We start from the raw sequence: 16,696 nt of genomic DNA on the forward strand, positions 1-16,696 counted from the left end.
ATAAAGGTCCATTCCAATGCCAAAGTAATATTAGTCCCCATTATTATTATTATTATTATTATTATTATTATCTTATAGAAAAAATTCAGAAGGACACACATAAATGTCCTAAAAAATATATCGACATGTCTCATGTATCAACTGGTTGCTTCACGCATGGTCAGTACCCTTCCATTGGTGTCTATGGATAATATACAGTAATTTGAGAAGAATATTTACAGTAACAATAACTGCAATAATTATATGTCTAAAGCATAGAGCCTATAGTTCCTCTGTATTATAAGCATACATGCCATTGGCTGGAGGTATATGCAGGAGCAGTGGCAAGGAGGGAGGCAGCAGGCCAGGGTTAAAGGATACTGAATATGGAGAACATCTACCCTTGGCACTGTTGACTTGTGTAGGTTAATGTATATTCTTAATAGATGTTCATCAAAACCTGATTCCCAAGTTTACCAGTGCTGATCCACAGCGTACAGGGCTTTACCCCCAGTGGAGAACATGCGGTACACATGCTTATCCCGGTTATTCATGCAGACCTGTTGTGAGTGATACCATGTGCCAGATTTATATGAGACTGCTTGATTTGATGATGACAGTACTTTCCATAAAGCCGAGATCTTGTGGACGGTGACCATAGAGTATGTACACACACAGGCCCATACAGCTGCTCCTGTGGGTCCACATCATGTCCATGCTACATCCATAGACAATACCTTCATAAGGTAGCCAGCCACAACACCCCTTTAAGTCTTAAAGAACAATTCCACCCATGATGTGTTAATACAGTCTGCAGATATGAAATTTACAGAGTTTGGGATTCCTTCAAAAATGTTTTAAACATTTTCTTGGATCCATAGCTCAAGATCAATGTGTCAGACGAAGTGCCAAGAAGAACATGCACGTCCTAATCTGGATGAGGCTGTCCTGGGTCAGAACGGCCCCAGCTTAGAAGAAGACTATGCAAGTGACAACCCTACTAGGTGGGGTGCCATAAAGCAGTTTTAGGTTTAAGCCCCCACAAGGCCTGTCATCTTGCCAGTTTGCTCTTGTGTTATAGATGGTGCAGTATTAATCTGAAATCTGGGTAAAACTGCTCTTTGATCAATAATTGTGGGGCTTTAAAGGGCATCTGTCAGCAGTTTTGTCCCTATGACACTGGCTGACCTGTTACATGTGCGCTTGGCAGCTGAAGACATCTGCGTTGGTCCCATGTTCATATGTGCCCCCAATGCTGAGAAAAATTAAGTATTAATATATGCAAATGAGCCTCTAGGAGCAACAGGGGCGTTACCATTACTCCTAGAGGCTCTGCTCTCTCTGCCACACCCTCTGCACTTCGATCGACAGGACCAGAAAGTGTAAACGCCATCACGCCTGGACCCGTCAATCAAAGTGTTGAGGGCGCGGCAGATGCAGAGAGAGCAGAGCCTCTAGGTGTAATGGCAACGCCCCCGGTGCTCCTAGAAGCTCATTTGTACATAATAAAACTCAATGTTTCTGAGCAATGCAGGCACGTATGAACATGGGACCAACACAGATACCTTCAGCTGCCAAGTGCACATGTAACAGGTCAGCCAGTGTCATGGGTACAAATCTGCTGACAGATGCCCTTTAAGTGACCACTTTGGAATATCATAACAGTCTGATATAAGACTATTAAAACTCTGTTCATACATCATAACCCAATTGACATGTCCAAATTAGGACCATCGCAGCACAGGTATAACAGATCATCAGAGTGGAATGAAGGAGAAGAGGGAGCAGTTCAGGGTAGCCCTCTAAGATACCCCGAGGTCCTTGCCCCTCTTACAATACAATTATATTGTATTCCTGGTTAGCTAGGGTTGAATGAGGTAAGTGCATGGGTGGGTTACTCAATGCAGAGGACATGCCTTGGACCCTGTGGTATCATAATGAGAGGTGGATTAGCACTCAACATTCATGGGCGCTTATACAAAACTGGGGCAGAGGGAAAAGGCTGTTGTAACAGGACAACCAACCTGTACTTGGTTGGTCACTGCAGGTTACAGCAGCTTTTATGCTCCAGTGGATCTCATTTAGATGACATACTTGTATTCTGCCTCCAATTTGTCTATGGTATAACTATATGATTTATACTTTCTAATACACAGCTTGGACCTCTCCATCTCCTACTGGTACCATTCGTCTGCCCCAAGGCACAGGACCGGGGGGGCTATAGGGCTGTGTGTGGATTGTATATTAAAGGGTAACTCAAACCCATTTCATAGAACCTGTTAGGCACTCAATGTATAAGTATATGAGCATTGTGTCTATGGCTCTGGAGAACCTGGTGCATCTATGTATATGATGAACACCCGATTGATTTCCAAAGGGACTGTGTAAGTCTTCATTTCTCCTGTGGTGGAGCTGCAGGGGGATCTGACGGACTTCCCAACAGATCAGAATTTGCAGCAATATTAGCAATAATTCTGGGGTATTGTTAAGGAGCTAGTAACGCCATATGGCTGCCTAACGCTACTGTGTGTTAAAATGGGCCTCTTAAAGCGGTATTCCAATTGCTAGGATATGCCATCACTTCATGACTGGTGTGGACCCGACCCCAGGGACATCCACCCACCCTGAGAATGACCGATGCTTAATTCCCAGAGGTCAGACTTCCGCCGACCATGAAGGGATGGCCATCGCTTTGTGAACTGGGAATACCCCTTTAAATGAGTCATCTGATTTTGAAGAAGGTTGAAATGGTGGAGAGAGGATCGGATGGTTTCATTCCAATGACTCTAGGTTATAAGACTACGTGGAGACATACAGGAATTCCTGTATGTGCCGGGAAAAAAAAAAGAAATGGAATTTACCCAACAAAACTCCTAGAGAGGAAAAGAGAGAATCCAGCGACAAGGAGACAAAGAGAGAGCTTATCATCAGTGACATACACAGAAAAAGGCAAAGAATGACTTAACAGCAGCACAGAGTGCTTACAGCACAGACAGATCCTTCATCTACAAATAAACATACTACTACATATGTACTTTATTAGCTGGCCTAATTATGCAATGGTAAGGAATCAGAGGAGTCTGGGAAGGCTGGGTGTGGCTGTGTTGGCGGCCATATTGGTCGTCACTCAGCTTTCCCAGAAACATACAGTAAATCTATAGCTGGATAAAACTTTGACAATTTTTTAAATACAGATTTTAGGAATAGGGATGCAAAACTGATTGATACACTGTGATGCATGTCTGAGGAGGCGGAGCATGACACATGGATTCTCTCTTTGGTGTCTGAATCGATGCGTTGTGCTCCGCCCTTTCAGGTCCTGCAACGGGTATAATGTGGCATATAAAGCTGGCAATACACTAAACTATTGTAACACGACGATGATATGACACAGAAGCACAGTGCACACAGCGAAAGGCAGGAAGAACGCATTTCTATAGGGAAAGGTTTCGTTTTGCAGCCATGCTCCTACAGAGGGCCACAGGGAGCTGACGACTTGTGCTTGAATGGCGGGAGCATTGTGAACTGTTGTCTTCTCTCCACTAAAGTTATAACATTTATGTGGCATTTTTTGCAGGAATTGTAGATGCGCGTCATGCGTTTCGAGATGTTGTCCAGTCTTCTGTAACCAAAGCTTAAAGGGGTTGTCCACTCCTTTACAAGCAAAGGCCATCACTGTCTGATCTGAACCCTTGATGACCAGCTGTTCTACGGTAGCTCCATTGCTCTAGAACTACACAGCTACGGCCATACTTCAGTGGAAGCAGAACAATATAGTAGCTCCATCCATTGTACAATGGTCCAAGCTGTGTAGTTTTGGTGCCAATGTCCAGCGACAGAGCTAACTGGCAGGGGCAAGGGGTTCTAAAGCCCGCCCATCAGTGCCGGTGATGTCACCGGGCTTCCTGGCAGCCTCATGGAGAGCCCAGTTCGTCTTCGGAGCTCCTGAAAATGCCTTTTCCTTGTACGATTTAGCGCAGGGCAAAGGAGAGCATCGGAGCAGTTCGAACTGCTCCGATGCTCAAGTCAGGGGGGCCGACTGGCTGAAAATTGAGGTATGTCCGGGTTCAGCCCTGAACCTGGACAACCCCTTTAAAAGGCTTTTCCGAGGCTTTTATACTGATGACCTATCCTCTGGATAGAAGGAAAACAGACCGGCACTCGTTGTTAGTAGATAATCTTGCTGTGATTTATTGTCACATTCCAGTGACGCGTTTCGGCATACAATCTGCCTTTATCAAGACAGTGTGATAAGGGGAGATTGCATGCCGAAACGCGTCACTGAATGTGACAATAAATCACAGCAAGATTATCTAGTAACAGCGAGTGCCGGTCTGTTTTCCTTTTATCTACATGGGACGCCTGCCCTGGGACACGTGCACCGCTACTCTATTTTCCGCAGTGCCGATCGACATATTGTATACACTATCCTCTGTATAGGTCATCAGTATCTGATCAGTAGGGCTCGACACCTGGGACCTCCGCCGATCAGCTGTTTGAGAAGGCACCGTCTCTCTTCTCTCTTTTCACCAAGCACAGCGCTGTACGTTGTATAGTGGTCGTGCTTGGTATTGCAGCTTAGCCCCATTAATTTCAATAGGGCTGAACTATGCCTAAGCCACGTGACCGATGAATGTGACATCACATGGCTTAGGAGAAGCTGTGAGAAGGCTGCGCTGCTACTGCGAGTGTCAGTGCCTTCTCAAACAGCGGATCGGCGGGGGTCCCAGGTGTCAGACCCCCATTGATCAGATACTGATGACCTATCCAAAGCATAGATCAGTATAAAACACCTATACATCATTAGTGACTGCAACCTAGATGACTATGGGTAATTGCATAGGGTCTGGTTTGTCTTTTAAAAACAAACTGCACTGTAGGTTTTTTTTAACGTTTTTTTTAAGCGACTCCCAAAGGTTTCGCTTTTTGCTGGTGTGTATACACAAATCCCTCTTGCGGTAACGTGATCCTCCTTTTTCATTTTTAACGTCTTCTGATCTGGAAAATGTCTGACACCTTTTTGAGAAATTTGCCTGAATCAAAACGTCAAAAATTTGGATTCGGCTTCAACCAGAATTTTGGGAAAATAAGGTCAAATTTGAACCAAATGGCTTTGCTCATCTCTAAAGAAAAGTCATCCATCTGAATGGCCACCATGTAATACTACAGTTCCCCTGTAGTGGCCGCTGCAGGGAAAATGCTTGGCTTGTTTTTTTTCCCAGGTGGCCATCTGTGGCACCCCAAGGGGCTTAGCCGATTGTCCCAGCACATTTTTAATCATTGTATATTTAACAGTTTCGCACCCTCTAATATAATTTCTGTTATAAATGTTCAAGATCTCTGCTTGCTGTCAGCAAATGGAAACACTCTTGCTTACTTTTTTGATTCTAAAAACCCATAAATACCAAAAATTTGAAATTGCACAGTGCGCACCATTTGTGACAGGGACTAATGGGGGTCAAGGCAATCTGTGTGCAGGGCTGCTGACTGTGTAAGTAACGTCTAATAACCCAAATTGCCTCCTATTATGACATGAATATGCATATTATGGCATCGTTTTAAAAAATCCAAATGGTTGACAACAGCAAACAACAGCTGTGTGGTTAATCTGTAAGAATTAAAGACTTTTTGCAGACGGGCGATTTTGCTATTATAAAGCCACACTTAGTCTTTATGGTCTTACACGCCTCAAATACGGCTCCACAATAGGAAATTCATTCGTCAGCCGATTTTCACAGATCTGCTCATCTCAGCTGGCTGCAGTACGTGATTTCTTGTTATTATATGGGATGGAATGGAGCATAAAATACTTACGAGAAGGCGAAAGCCACCAGTGCACCACTGACAACGATAAAATCTAGAATGTTCCACAGATCGCGGAAATATGAGCCGGAGTGGAGGAGTAGTCCTAGATCAATCATCTGCAGGAGAAAAGAGACAGATTACGGTAGTGATCCTACTGACTGGGAATATCTGGGACTGATCTGATAACATGGAGTGACTTTCAGACATGCAGTATCAATCAGATGGGATCAGCCTGCCTGTCGCGGTCAGGACTTGCTGAGACTTGTAGTTTCTATACAAGTGACAGGGGTGTTCCTGAGTCGGTGAATAATACTGACGGCCTATCTTAAGGATAAATTCACACGACAGCAGGAAAAAAAAAAACGGTATTCAAAAACAGATACACTGTGCGTTTTTCAGGGCCATTTTGCATCTGTATGTGCATCCATTTTCTGTCCGTCTATCCATTTTTAATGTCCCTGTTGCATCTGTTTTTAAAGTTCGTTAAAAATATGAATATGAATTTTTTTGGCTCTTTTTTAAACCTAAATCCCTAGAGTGCCCTCAGTATATATAATGCCTCCCACAGTGCCCTCAGTGTATATAATGCCTCCCACAGTGCCCTCAGTATATATAATGCCTCCCACAGTGCCCTCAGTATATATAATGCCTCCCACAGTGCCCTCAGTATATATAATGCCTCCCACAGTGCCCTCAGTGTATATAATGCCTCCCACAGTGCCCTCAGTATATATAATGCCTCCCACAGTGCCCTCAGTATATATAATGTCTCCAACAGTGCCCTCAGTATATATAATGTCTCCCACAGTGCCCTCAGTATATATAATGCCTCCCACAGTGCCATCAGTGTATATAATGCCTCCCACAGTGCCTTCAGTGTATATAATGCCTCCCACAGTGCCTTCAATGTATATAATGCCTCCCACAGTGCCCTCAGTATATATAATGTCTCCCACACTGCCATCAGTGTATATAATGCCTCCCACAGTGCCTTCAGTGTATATAATGCCTCCCACAGTGCCCTCAGTATATATAATGTCTCCCACACTGCCCTCAGTATATATAATGCCTCCCACAGTGCCCTCAGTATATATAATGCCTCCCACAGTGCCTTCAGTATATATAATGTCTCCCACACTGCCCTCAGTGTATATAATGCCTCCCACAGTGCCCTCAGTATATATAATGTCTCCCACACTGCCCTCAGTATATATAATGCCTCCCACAGTGCCTTCAGTATATATAATGTCTCCCACACTGCCCTCAGTATATATAATGCCTCCCACAGTGCCCTCAGTATATATAATGCCTCCCACACTGCCCTCAGTATATATAATGCCTCCCACAGTGCCCTCAGTATATATAATGTCTCCCACAGTGCCCACAGTATATATAATGTCTCCCACACTGCCCTCAGTATATATAATGCCTCCCACAGTGCCCTCAGTATATATATATATAATGCCTCCCACAGTGCCCTCAGTATATATAATGCCTCCCACAGTGCCCTCAGTATATATAATGCCTCTGACAGTGCTCTCAGTATATATAATGCCTCCCACAGTGCCCTCAGTATATATAATGCCTCCCACAGTGCCCTCAGTATATATTATGTCACACAATAGTGCCCTCAGTATATATTATTTCACACCACAGGGCCCTCAGTATATATAATGCCTCCCACAGTGCCCTGAGTATATATTATGTCACACCACAGTGTCCTCAGTATATATTATGTCACACCACAGCATCCTCAGTATATATAATGCCTCCCACAGTGCCCTCAGTATATATAATGCCTCCCACAGTGCCCTCAGTATATATTATGTCACACAATAGTGTCCTCAGTATATATTATTTCACACCACAGTGCCCTCAGTATATATAATGCCTCTGACAGTGCTCTCAGTATATATAATGCCTCTCACAGTGCCCTCAGTATATATTATGCCTCCCACAGTGCCCTGAGTATATATTATGTCACACCACAGTGTCCTCAGTATATATTATGTCACACCACAGTATCCTCAGTATATATAATGCCTCCCGCAGTGCCCGCAATGTATATAATGCCTCCCACAGTGCCCTCAGTATATATTATGTCACACCACAGTGTCCTCAGTATATATAATGCCTCCCACAGTGCCCGCAATGTATATAATGCCTCCCACAGTGCCCTCAGTATATATTATGTCACACCACAGTGCCCTCAGTATACACTATATAATGCCTCCCACAGTGCCCTTAGTATATATAATGCTCCACATAGTATATATATAATACCCCCTTGGATAATACCCACTTGGAACCGAGAGACTTCGCAAAGTAATAACTTTGGCTCATCTGAGCCAATATATTCTAATACTGTACGGAGCTCCTAGAGGGGCAAAGGTTTAAAAGTAATATCAGGAAGTATTACTTTACTGAGAGAGTAGTGAATGCATGGAATAGCCTTCCTGCAGAAGTGGTAGCTGCAAATACAGTGGAGGAGGTTAAGCATGCATGGGATAGGCATAAGGCCATCCTTCATATAAGATAGGGCCAGGGCTATTCATAGTATTCAGTATATTGGGCAGACTAGATGGGCCAAATGGTTCTTATCTGCCGACACATTCTATGTTTCTAAGTATTAGAACTAAGTTTTATGTGAATCGACTTCAGATGTTTCATCCAAAGTCGTTTCGCTCATCCCTAACTCCTATTATCTGTATTCAGGATCATAATCCCTGACAAGTAGAGAGGAGGAGGAGGAGGCGGCTCTTTACTTCAGTGTTGTAAAGTAACTTGTCCTCATGTGTGATCAGGACAGGTTTTGTGTGAACTAATGGAACGGCGGCCGTTTTGTTTCCCATGATGATTCCTCCCCAGACAAAACGAGCCATCATAAATAATGAAAGGTATTTGAGAATCTATTTATAATAAAGTAATATTTAAGTATTTTCATTTTCTTAATTCCCGAAAAACCACTTTAAAGATGTTTTTGTATATTAATTAGCAAATGTGTGAAGTAACGGACTCACAGAAATGCTGAGGTCTTAATTAGTCGGTTGAAATGACAATACAGTGTAAAAGTTAATTAAGTTATGCAGGAAGCACACGGCGGTGGCGGTGCAGTGTCACCTCACTATGAACCCGCGCTTAAAATTAATCGGAATAGGGCGCTAAATCCATATTATTACAGAAATATAATAAAAAAACATTTTGGTTTATAGTTGGAGGGGGGAGAGGATTGTCAATTGGCACAGTAGACATTAAAGGGGTCCTATAAGTCATAACTAAAGTCTGTGACCGTCCCTTACCTTGATCACCATCTCGAAGGTGAACACCCCTGTGAAGATGTAATCCATGTATTTCAGCACCTAAAATCACAGTGATATCAGCTGAGGAAAAGCATCAGTGACATGTTTCCGACTGGCTACACAATGCCTATGTGGTTATCAAGAGGACTACAACTCCCACTCTGCTTGGAGGAAACAGATATTGGGAACAAAAGGAGGGAACTTAATAAAGTAAGTTATATTCCTGTACATAGGAGGCAGTATTATAGTAGTTATATTCTTGTACATAGGAGCAGTATTATAGTAGTTATATTCTTGTACATAGGAGGCAGTATTATAGTAGTTATATTCTTGTACATAGGAGAAGTATTATAGTAGTTATATTCTTGTACATAGGAGGCAGTATTATAGTGGTTATATTCTTGTACATAGGAGCAGTATTATAGTAGTTATATTCTTGTACATAGGAGCAGTATTATAGTAGTTATATTCTTGTACATAGGAGCAGTATTATTGTAGTTATATTCTTGTACATAGGAGCAGTATTATAGTAGTTATATTCTTGTACATAGGAGCAGTATTATAGTAGTTATATCCTTGTACATAGGTGCAGTATTATAGTAGTTATATTCTTGTACATAGGAGCAGTATTATAGTAGTTATATTCTTGTACATAGGAGGCAGTATTATAGTGGTTATAGTCTTGTACATAGGAGCAGTATTATAGTAGTTATATTCTTGTACATAGGGTGCAGTATTATAGTAGTTATATTCTTGTACATAGGAGCAGTATTATAGTAGTTATATTCTTGTACATAGGAGCAGTATTATAGTAGTTATATTATTGTACATAGGAGCAGTATTATAGTAGTTATATTCTTGTACATAGGAGCAGTATTATAGTAGTTATATTCTTGTACATAGGAGCAGTATTATAGTAGTTATATTCTTGTACATAGGAGCAGTATTATAGTAGTTATATTCTTGTACATAGGAGCAGTATTATTGTAGTTATATTCTTGTACATAGGAGGCAGTATTATAGTGGTTATATTCTTGTACATAGGAGCAGTATTATAATAGTTATATCCTTGTACATAGGAGCAGAATTATAGTAGTTATATCCTTGTACATAGGAGCAGTATTATAGTAGTTATATTCTTGTACATAGGAGGCAGTATTAAAGTAGTTATATTCTTGTACATAGGAGGCAGTATTATAGTAGTTATATTCTTGTACATAGGAGCAGTATTATAGTAGTTATATTATTGTACATAGGAGCAGTATTATAGTAGTCATATTCTTGTACATAGGAGGCAGTATTATAGTAGTTATATTCTTGTACATAGGAGAAGTATTATAGTAGTCATATTCTTGTACATAGGGGCAGTATTATAGTAGTTATATTCTTGTACATATGGGCAGTATTATAGTAGTTATATTCTTGTACATAGGAGCAGTATTATAGTAGTTATATTATTGTACATTGAAGCAGTATTATAGTAGTTATATTCCTGTACATGGTGGCAGTATAATAGTAGTTATATTCTTGTACATAGGAGCAGTATTATAGTAGTTATATTCTTGTACATAGGAGGCAGTATTAAAATAGTTATATCCTTGTACATAGGAGCAGAATTATAGTAGTTATATTCTTGTACATAGGAGCAGTATTATAGTAGTTATATTCTTGTACATAGGAGGTGGTATTATAGTAGTTATATCCTTGTACATAGGAGCAGAATTATAGTAGTTATATTCTTGTACACAGGAGCAGTATTATAGTAGTTATATTCTTGTACATAGGAGGCAGTATTAAAGTAGTTATATTCTTGTACATAGGAGCAGTATTATAGTAGTTATATTCTTGTACATAGGAGCAGAATTATAGTAGTTATATTCTTGTACATAGGAGCAGTATTATAGTAGTTATATTCTTGTACATATGAGGCAGTATTATAGTAGTTATATTCTTGTACATTAGGAGGCAGTATTATAGTAGTTATATTCTTGTACATAGGAGCAGTATTATAGTAGTTATATTCTTGTACATAGGAGCAGTATTATAGTAGTTATAGTCTTGTACATAGGAGCAGTATTATAGTAGTTATATTCTTGTACATAGGATGTAGCATTATAGTAGTTATATTATTGTACATAGGAGGCAGTATTATAGTAGTTATATTATTGTACATAGGAGCAGTATTATAGTAGTTATATTCTTGTACATAGGAGCAGTATTATAGTAGTTATATTCTTGTACATAGGGGCAGTATTATAGTAGTTATATTCTTGTACATTGGAACAGTATTATAGTAGTTATATATTCTTGTACATAGGAACAGTATTATAGTAGTTATATATTCTTGTACATAAGAGCAGTATTTTAGTTGTTATGTTGTATATTCGAGCTATATTATAGTTTTTATATTCTTGTATACAGTGGACAGTGTACCCTATGCCTTAAAGGAATACCTACATCATTACGAGGGGCATCAGCTTGAACAGGATCTTCTGCTGCCAGTGCAATACTGCTCAGTGCAATCACCACCAGTATGACCATTTCAAAGTAGCGCATATTGACAATATAATGACACAAGCGCCGGACTCTGTCAGAATAAAACAAACGGAAATTAATAAAAAATAAAAAAAATTAGATAGATACAAAAACAACAACAGCAGCACACTCTCCTCAAGGGTGAAGGTTGGGTGCAATCCCTCCTGGATTCCAAGTACAAATCTACAAAATGTCCAAACAGCAAATAATGAGACAGCACTCCAAGGAAGGTGAGGGGTGGACCCGTTTATTACCCCAGTCGCAACGTTTCAGCCCAGCTCAATGGGGTTAAGGTTAGGTCCCAAAGTCCCCATTGACAAAGGCCACATTGAGCTGGGCTGAAACATTGCGACTGGGGTAATAAACGGGTCCACCACCCTCACCTTCCTTGGAGTGCTGCCTCATTATTTGTTGTTTAGATAGATAGATAGATAGATATTTGGGGTTCTAGAACAATAACACACTTACAATTCACGATCTAGACTGAGCCATGACACACTGACTCTGGATTACAAGGACAAAATGATGCTTAGAGTTCAAGAACAATGAGGTGCCGACACTTGAGAACCATTGAAAATATTACATTGATACCTACAGCAATGACAGATGTGGTTCCTAGTACTTACGGATTGGTGTTGCTGAAGATGAACATAGAACTATATGGCAGGATCTGCTTTGGCCCATTTTTAGTCAGGTCTTCTGCCTCCATCTCCTTTTTCTCCTCAGATTTCACCTCAAAATCCACGTTATTTACTAAAGAAAACAAGCGTCAAGTTAAATGTTAACGTATCGTTAAATGCATATAACACGCAGTCTTTTAGACTGCCATTTAAGGGGTCTCTAACACACGAGATATCTTCAGTATTTCAAAGGATACTGGGAACATAAGGGCGGACAACCCTTTTAATTTTATACGTTTTCTATGTAATTTTACACACTGTAGACATGGGCTCTTTGAATGAAAAATATGGCTGACTTTGACGACAGGGTGTTGGGAGAGGCTGCATTTAATGGACTAGCATTTGCTTGGTTTTATTTTATAGTCACTTAGACTGCGAAACAAACAATCTTTTTGCCAAGGGAAAAGGTACTTTAATGTAAGCAACAAGTCCACATCAGAAGTCACTGGACGCCAGGAGCTTTTTAGTCTCCAAATCACTCAATAAAACTTCACCTTTTATGACTAATGTAAATAATTCTGTGAAGTATAAATCCTAACAGTAACCTCAAATGAGACCATCACCTTCAAAAATTGGGAGGTTAGTGTTATGGGATTGAGGCCAACTGTAGAGAATATGATGAGGACTTCCAATTTATTACAGGAACGTACGTTGAAGACTACAAGAGTCATTCTGACCAGCAACTGGGAGCAGCAAAATCTTCCATGTTGCCTTCTGCATTGGGTACACATTTACTAATTTACATAGAATTTTAGTAGCATTGTCCATATGATTATATTTGTATTGTGTCTGCATACACTGTCTTCACCGACGACATTAATAGTATATACTGTAGCTCAGCTATGTCATCTAAGTCCAACTGATGGGGGTCTAACCAGGATGGCCCAAGCCAATCAATAGAACAAAGCGGCGGCAGCGCTAGGAAAGCATTGTGCCACTTACACTCCTATCGGCTTCATTCACCTCACTTCAGAGGATGCAGAGATGGCTGTCGACTAGAATCGGTCCATCACATGTATGTATACTATGGACATTTCTGGACATTTGCCCCTATTGCAAAGCCATCAACTCCCTACTTTATTGCACTTTGAAGGGTTAACTTACACTGCGATTTATGCTCTTGTGTGATTATGCATATTGTTGATCTACATTTATATATTTATTGTAATATATCCTGTTCATTTGCACTGGTATTAGACTAGAGCTGCACTGCACTGTGGAAAGGGTTAATGCACAGTGAATACCGATACTTTATGTACAGTTTTGGAAGGAATAGAACAGACAAGCTGACCTTCTGACTGTCTGGCTTAGCTCTCCTGTTTATGTCTGGAAAAAATGATTAGTCATTGAAACTCTATACAAGTCTATGACAGACTAATTTTGTAACGTTGTTTCTGTTTAAGCTGTGTTTCTCCACTCCACCCTTCCCACTAGAATGTTCTAGCTCAGCTAGAAACTGTATATAAGGGTAGCAGTTAGAACCCCTTGTCTGCAGATAGGGACCAGAGACTAATCTGCACGAGTGACTAGAAGAAGACGCTGAGACGGAGATACTCTGCCACAGACCCGGGGCCACCAGCCATTTGACCAGGAAGCCAGACTGACAACTGAGCCACAGACCCTTGGCCAGGGAGCCAACCTTCTGAGAGAGAGAGAGGGACAACTAGCTCAGGCCATTCCTCAGCAGAGAAACTTCTGCTGGTTGAGAGAGTGGAGAAGTGTTGCCTGCATTGTTTTGCACTTGAGTTCCTCCAGTAAAGAAGCACACCGGCCCTGATTTTCTGGACTTATTTCCCATTGGGGTGCACAACGTTTTAACATCCCTTCTGGAGAGCAGCAACACATGGTGACACCTTGATGGTGTCCGGGGGACCCATTGTAGCGTAAAGACCACCTCAAACCCAGACACTGCATATGCAAATGTACATGTAGAAGAAATTGTGACCCTGATTCATATATTCAGACTCCAATGACTTCAACAGTAAGAATACAGGCAAGATATGGACAAAAACAGAAAATCTGAAATATGGATGTAAACAACTGTGGGATAATTTACATCGTCCGGATTGACAGTTGTTATACGTTTACTTGTCGGAGCTCCAGAGGCACGATCCTCAGCCACGGCACGGCCACGCTAGGAAAGATGCGTTGCTGAGCCATGCCCCCTGGTGACACGATAGCATCCTTAGCAACAGGATGCAATACTCTGTTTCTCCCTGCAGTGGGTGTTTGATGGAGGAGATTAGCAGTGGGCTGATTGCTCAGCTGCCCTATTCCTCTGTGTTAATGTTTCTAATGGAGCGCCTATCAGGTATTGATCCCGGGATTCGGTGCTCTATTTAAACCCCTTTCTGGCCATACATCATTGCAAGTGATAGTGATAGTCTCTGACTCACTAAATGTGTTCCTGGTTCTTGCTCCTGTGCTTATTTGGATTGCTTGTTCCTCTGACCCCGGCTTGTCTTCTGACCACCCTCTGTCTCTTGTTTGGCACTGCGTTGTCTGTCTGGTTCTGATCTCGGCTTGTCTTATCATCCATTTACATACAACTCTGCTATTGTGTTTGTCTGTCCTTGTTGCTTGTCCGTTGTTTGTTAAATAGCATAGGGACCATCGACCAGTTGTGGTCTAGCCATCTAAGGCTTGTACTGCAAGTAGGTAGGGAAAGCGGGACGGGTTCTAGCCTCAGGGCTCACTGTCCTTTTCTGTACCTACCTAAAGTCGTAACAACAGTAGGCTGAATGATGCCGAAATGTAATTTTATCTTGTGGCCTAAGATAAAATAAAAAATGCTTTCAATTGAGGAGGCATTTTGAGGGCCTCTGCTGATCAGCAGCATGAAGGGAAAATGGTCTGAATTATATAGAAATAACCCTTTAAGAGGAAATCTGCTCATTGCGTAATTGTAGGGCATTAAAGGGTTTTTCTAGGAATTAATGGGATTGTCCAGGTTACAGATACTGATGACCTGTCCTCAGGATATGTCTGCCAGCGCCCATCCAGATCAGCTGTTCAAGTGCTTCATCCTCCTCAATGTTTACCTGCACACCGTCTCTACTGTAGCGGCGTAGCAGTGTAATTACAGTTTCCTCTCCCATTTACTTGAATGGGATGAACAGCTGTAATTACAATGGAGTTGAGATGCAGGTAAACGTTGAAGGGGACCCATTAAAGAGATGATCTGCAGGAGGCGCTGGCAGTCGGACCCCCGGCGACCTGATCATCATGACCTATCCTGACGATGGGATAGGACAATATCTGTAGCCCTGAGCTAAGCCCTGAAAACCCGCTAAAATATTGATGGCCTTGTCTCTGGATAGTAGGTCATCAACATCTGATTGGTGGGGGTCTGACTCCCGACACCATTGTGATCAGCTGTTTGAAGAGGGGCTGTGGCACTCGTAAGACCACGGCATCTTCATAGTATACCAAGCACAGCGCTGTGCATTGTATAGTGACTGCCCTTGGTCTTGCAGCTCAACCCTATTCACATGAATGAGACTGAGCTACACAAAGGTCATGTAACTGATGGACATGATTTCACAGGCTGTGGAAGAGACTGCAGTTCTTACCTGAGTGCCGCTGACTGGCGGGGTTGCCAAGTGTTGGACCACCACGTAGCAGTCATTGATGACCTACCCTGAGATTAGGTTATCAGATTGTGTTCTTAATGGGTTCAAAGCCCGAATAATTTGTCTCTTAATTCCAATGTATAATATCATGGAGATCACAGGTATAAAGAATGCACAATAATCTTCTTGTATTAATAACTAAATATAATAAATTCCATTTGACATCATGATATAAATAAATATGTGCGTAAATAAACGCTTTAGTGCTTGGCAAGCGCACATATGCATTAACCTTCACCCCTTTACTGATATGAGCGTTATTCAAGATGCTCATAAATTAAAGGCTTGGCACAGCACTGGTGCTGGTGTCGGCGCTTGCCAGGAACCACAGCGCTCAGCAAGAACCTGTACTTACTTGGTATGACGGCGCTCTCTCCGGGCGGTGCGGTGACGGTTACCGGTATATTAACCATGCTGGACCTCTCTGGATGGGGCAAGAACATCCTGTTCACGTTCTTCTCATTATCAGCATCTTCTGGCTGCTCCGGTAACTGCTGAAGCCCCCCAATGGGAACATCGGCCTCATTACGGTGGTCCCTGCAGTCAAATATCTGTTATTACCATGACTTCTAAAGGTATGAATCTTGAAGAGACGATAAGAAAGCGTTGCACAGAGGTGATATTAACATAGAAAACCTAACACACGCTGAGAAGAAGACTTTGAAAATGTGACAGCAATGGACATAGACTAAGGTAAGATATTCTTTTAGGCTCAGTCAGTCACTGCCTGTATGTAATCCATAACTTCAAACAGCAACACGTAGGT

At 41.6% G+C, this 16,696-nt stretch overlaps 1 protein-coding gene across 1 annotated transcript in view; it reads right to left on the reverse strand.

The window, feature by feature from the left end:
• The window catches only part of CACNA1B (calcium voltage-gated channel subunit alpha1 B), a 286,673-nt gene that overhangs the window by 54,884 nt on the left and 215,093 nt on the right, over positions 1-16,696 (reverse strand). Inside the window, 5 exon segments of the mRNA XM_044305824.1 lie at positions 5,794-5,900; positions 9,084-9,143; positions 11,541-11,670; positions 12,245-12,371; positions 16,286-16,467. Coding sequence (XP_044161759.1) covers positions 5,794-5,900; positions 9,084-9,143; positions 11,541-11,670; positions 12,245-12,371; positions 16,286-16,467 — 606 coding nt within the window.

Source organism: Bufo gargarizans, chromosome 9 (genome assembly GCF_014858855.1).
Source record: "Bufo gargarizans isolate SCDJY-AF-19 chromosome 9, ASM1485885v1, whole genome shotgun sequence".
Classification (NCBI taxonomy): Eukaryota; Metazoa; Chordata; class Amphibia; order Anura; family Bufonidae; genus Bufo; species Bufo gargarizans.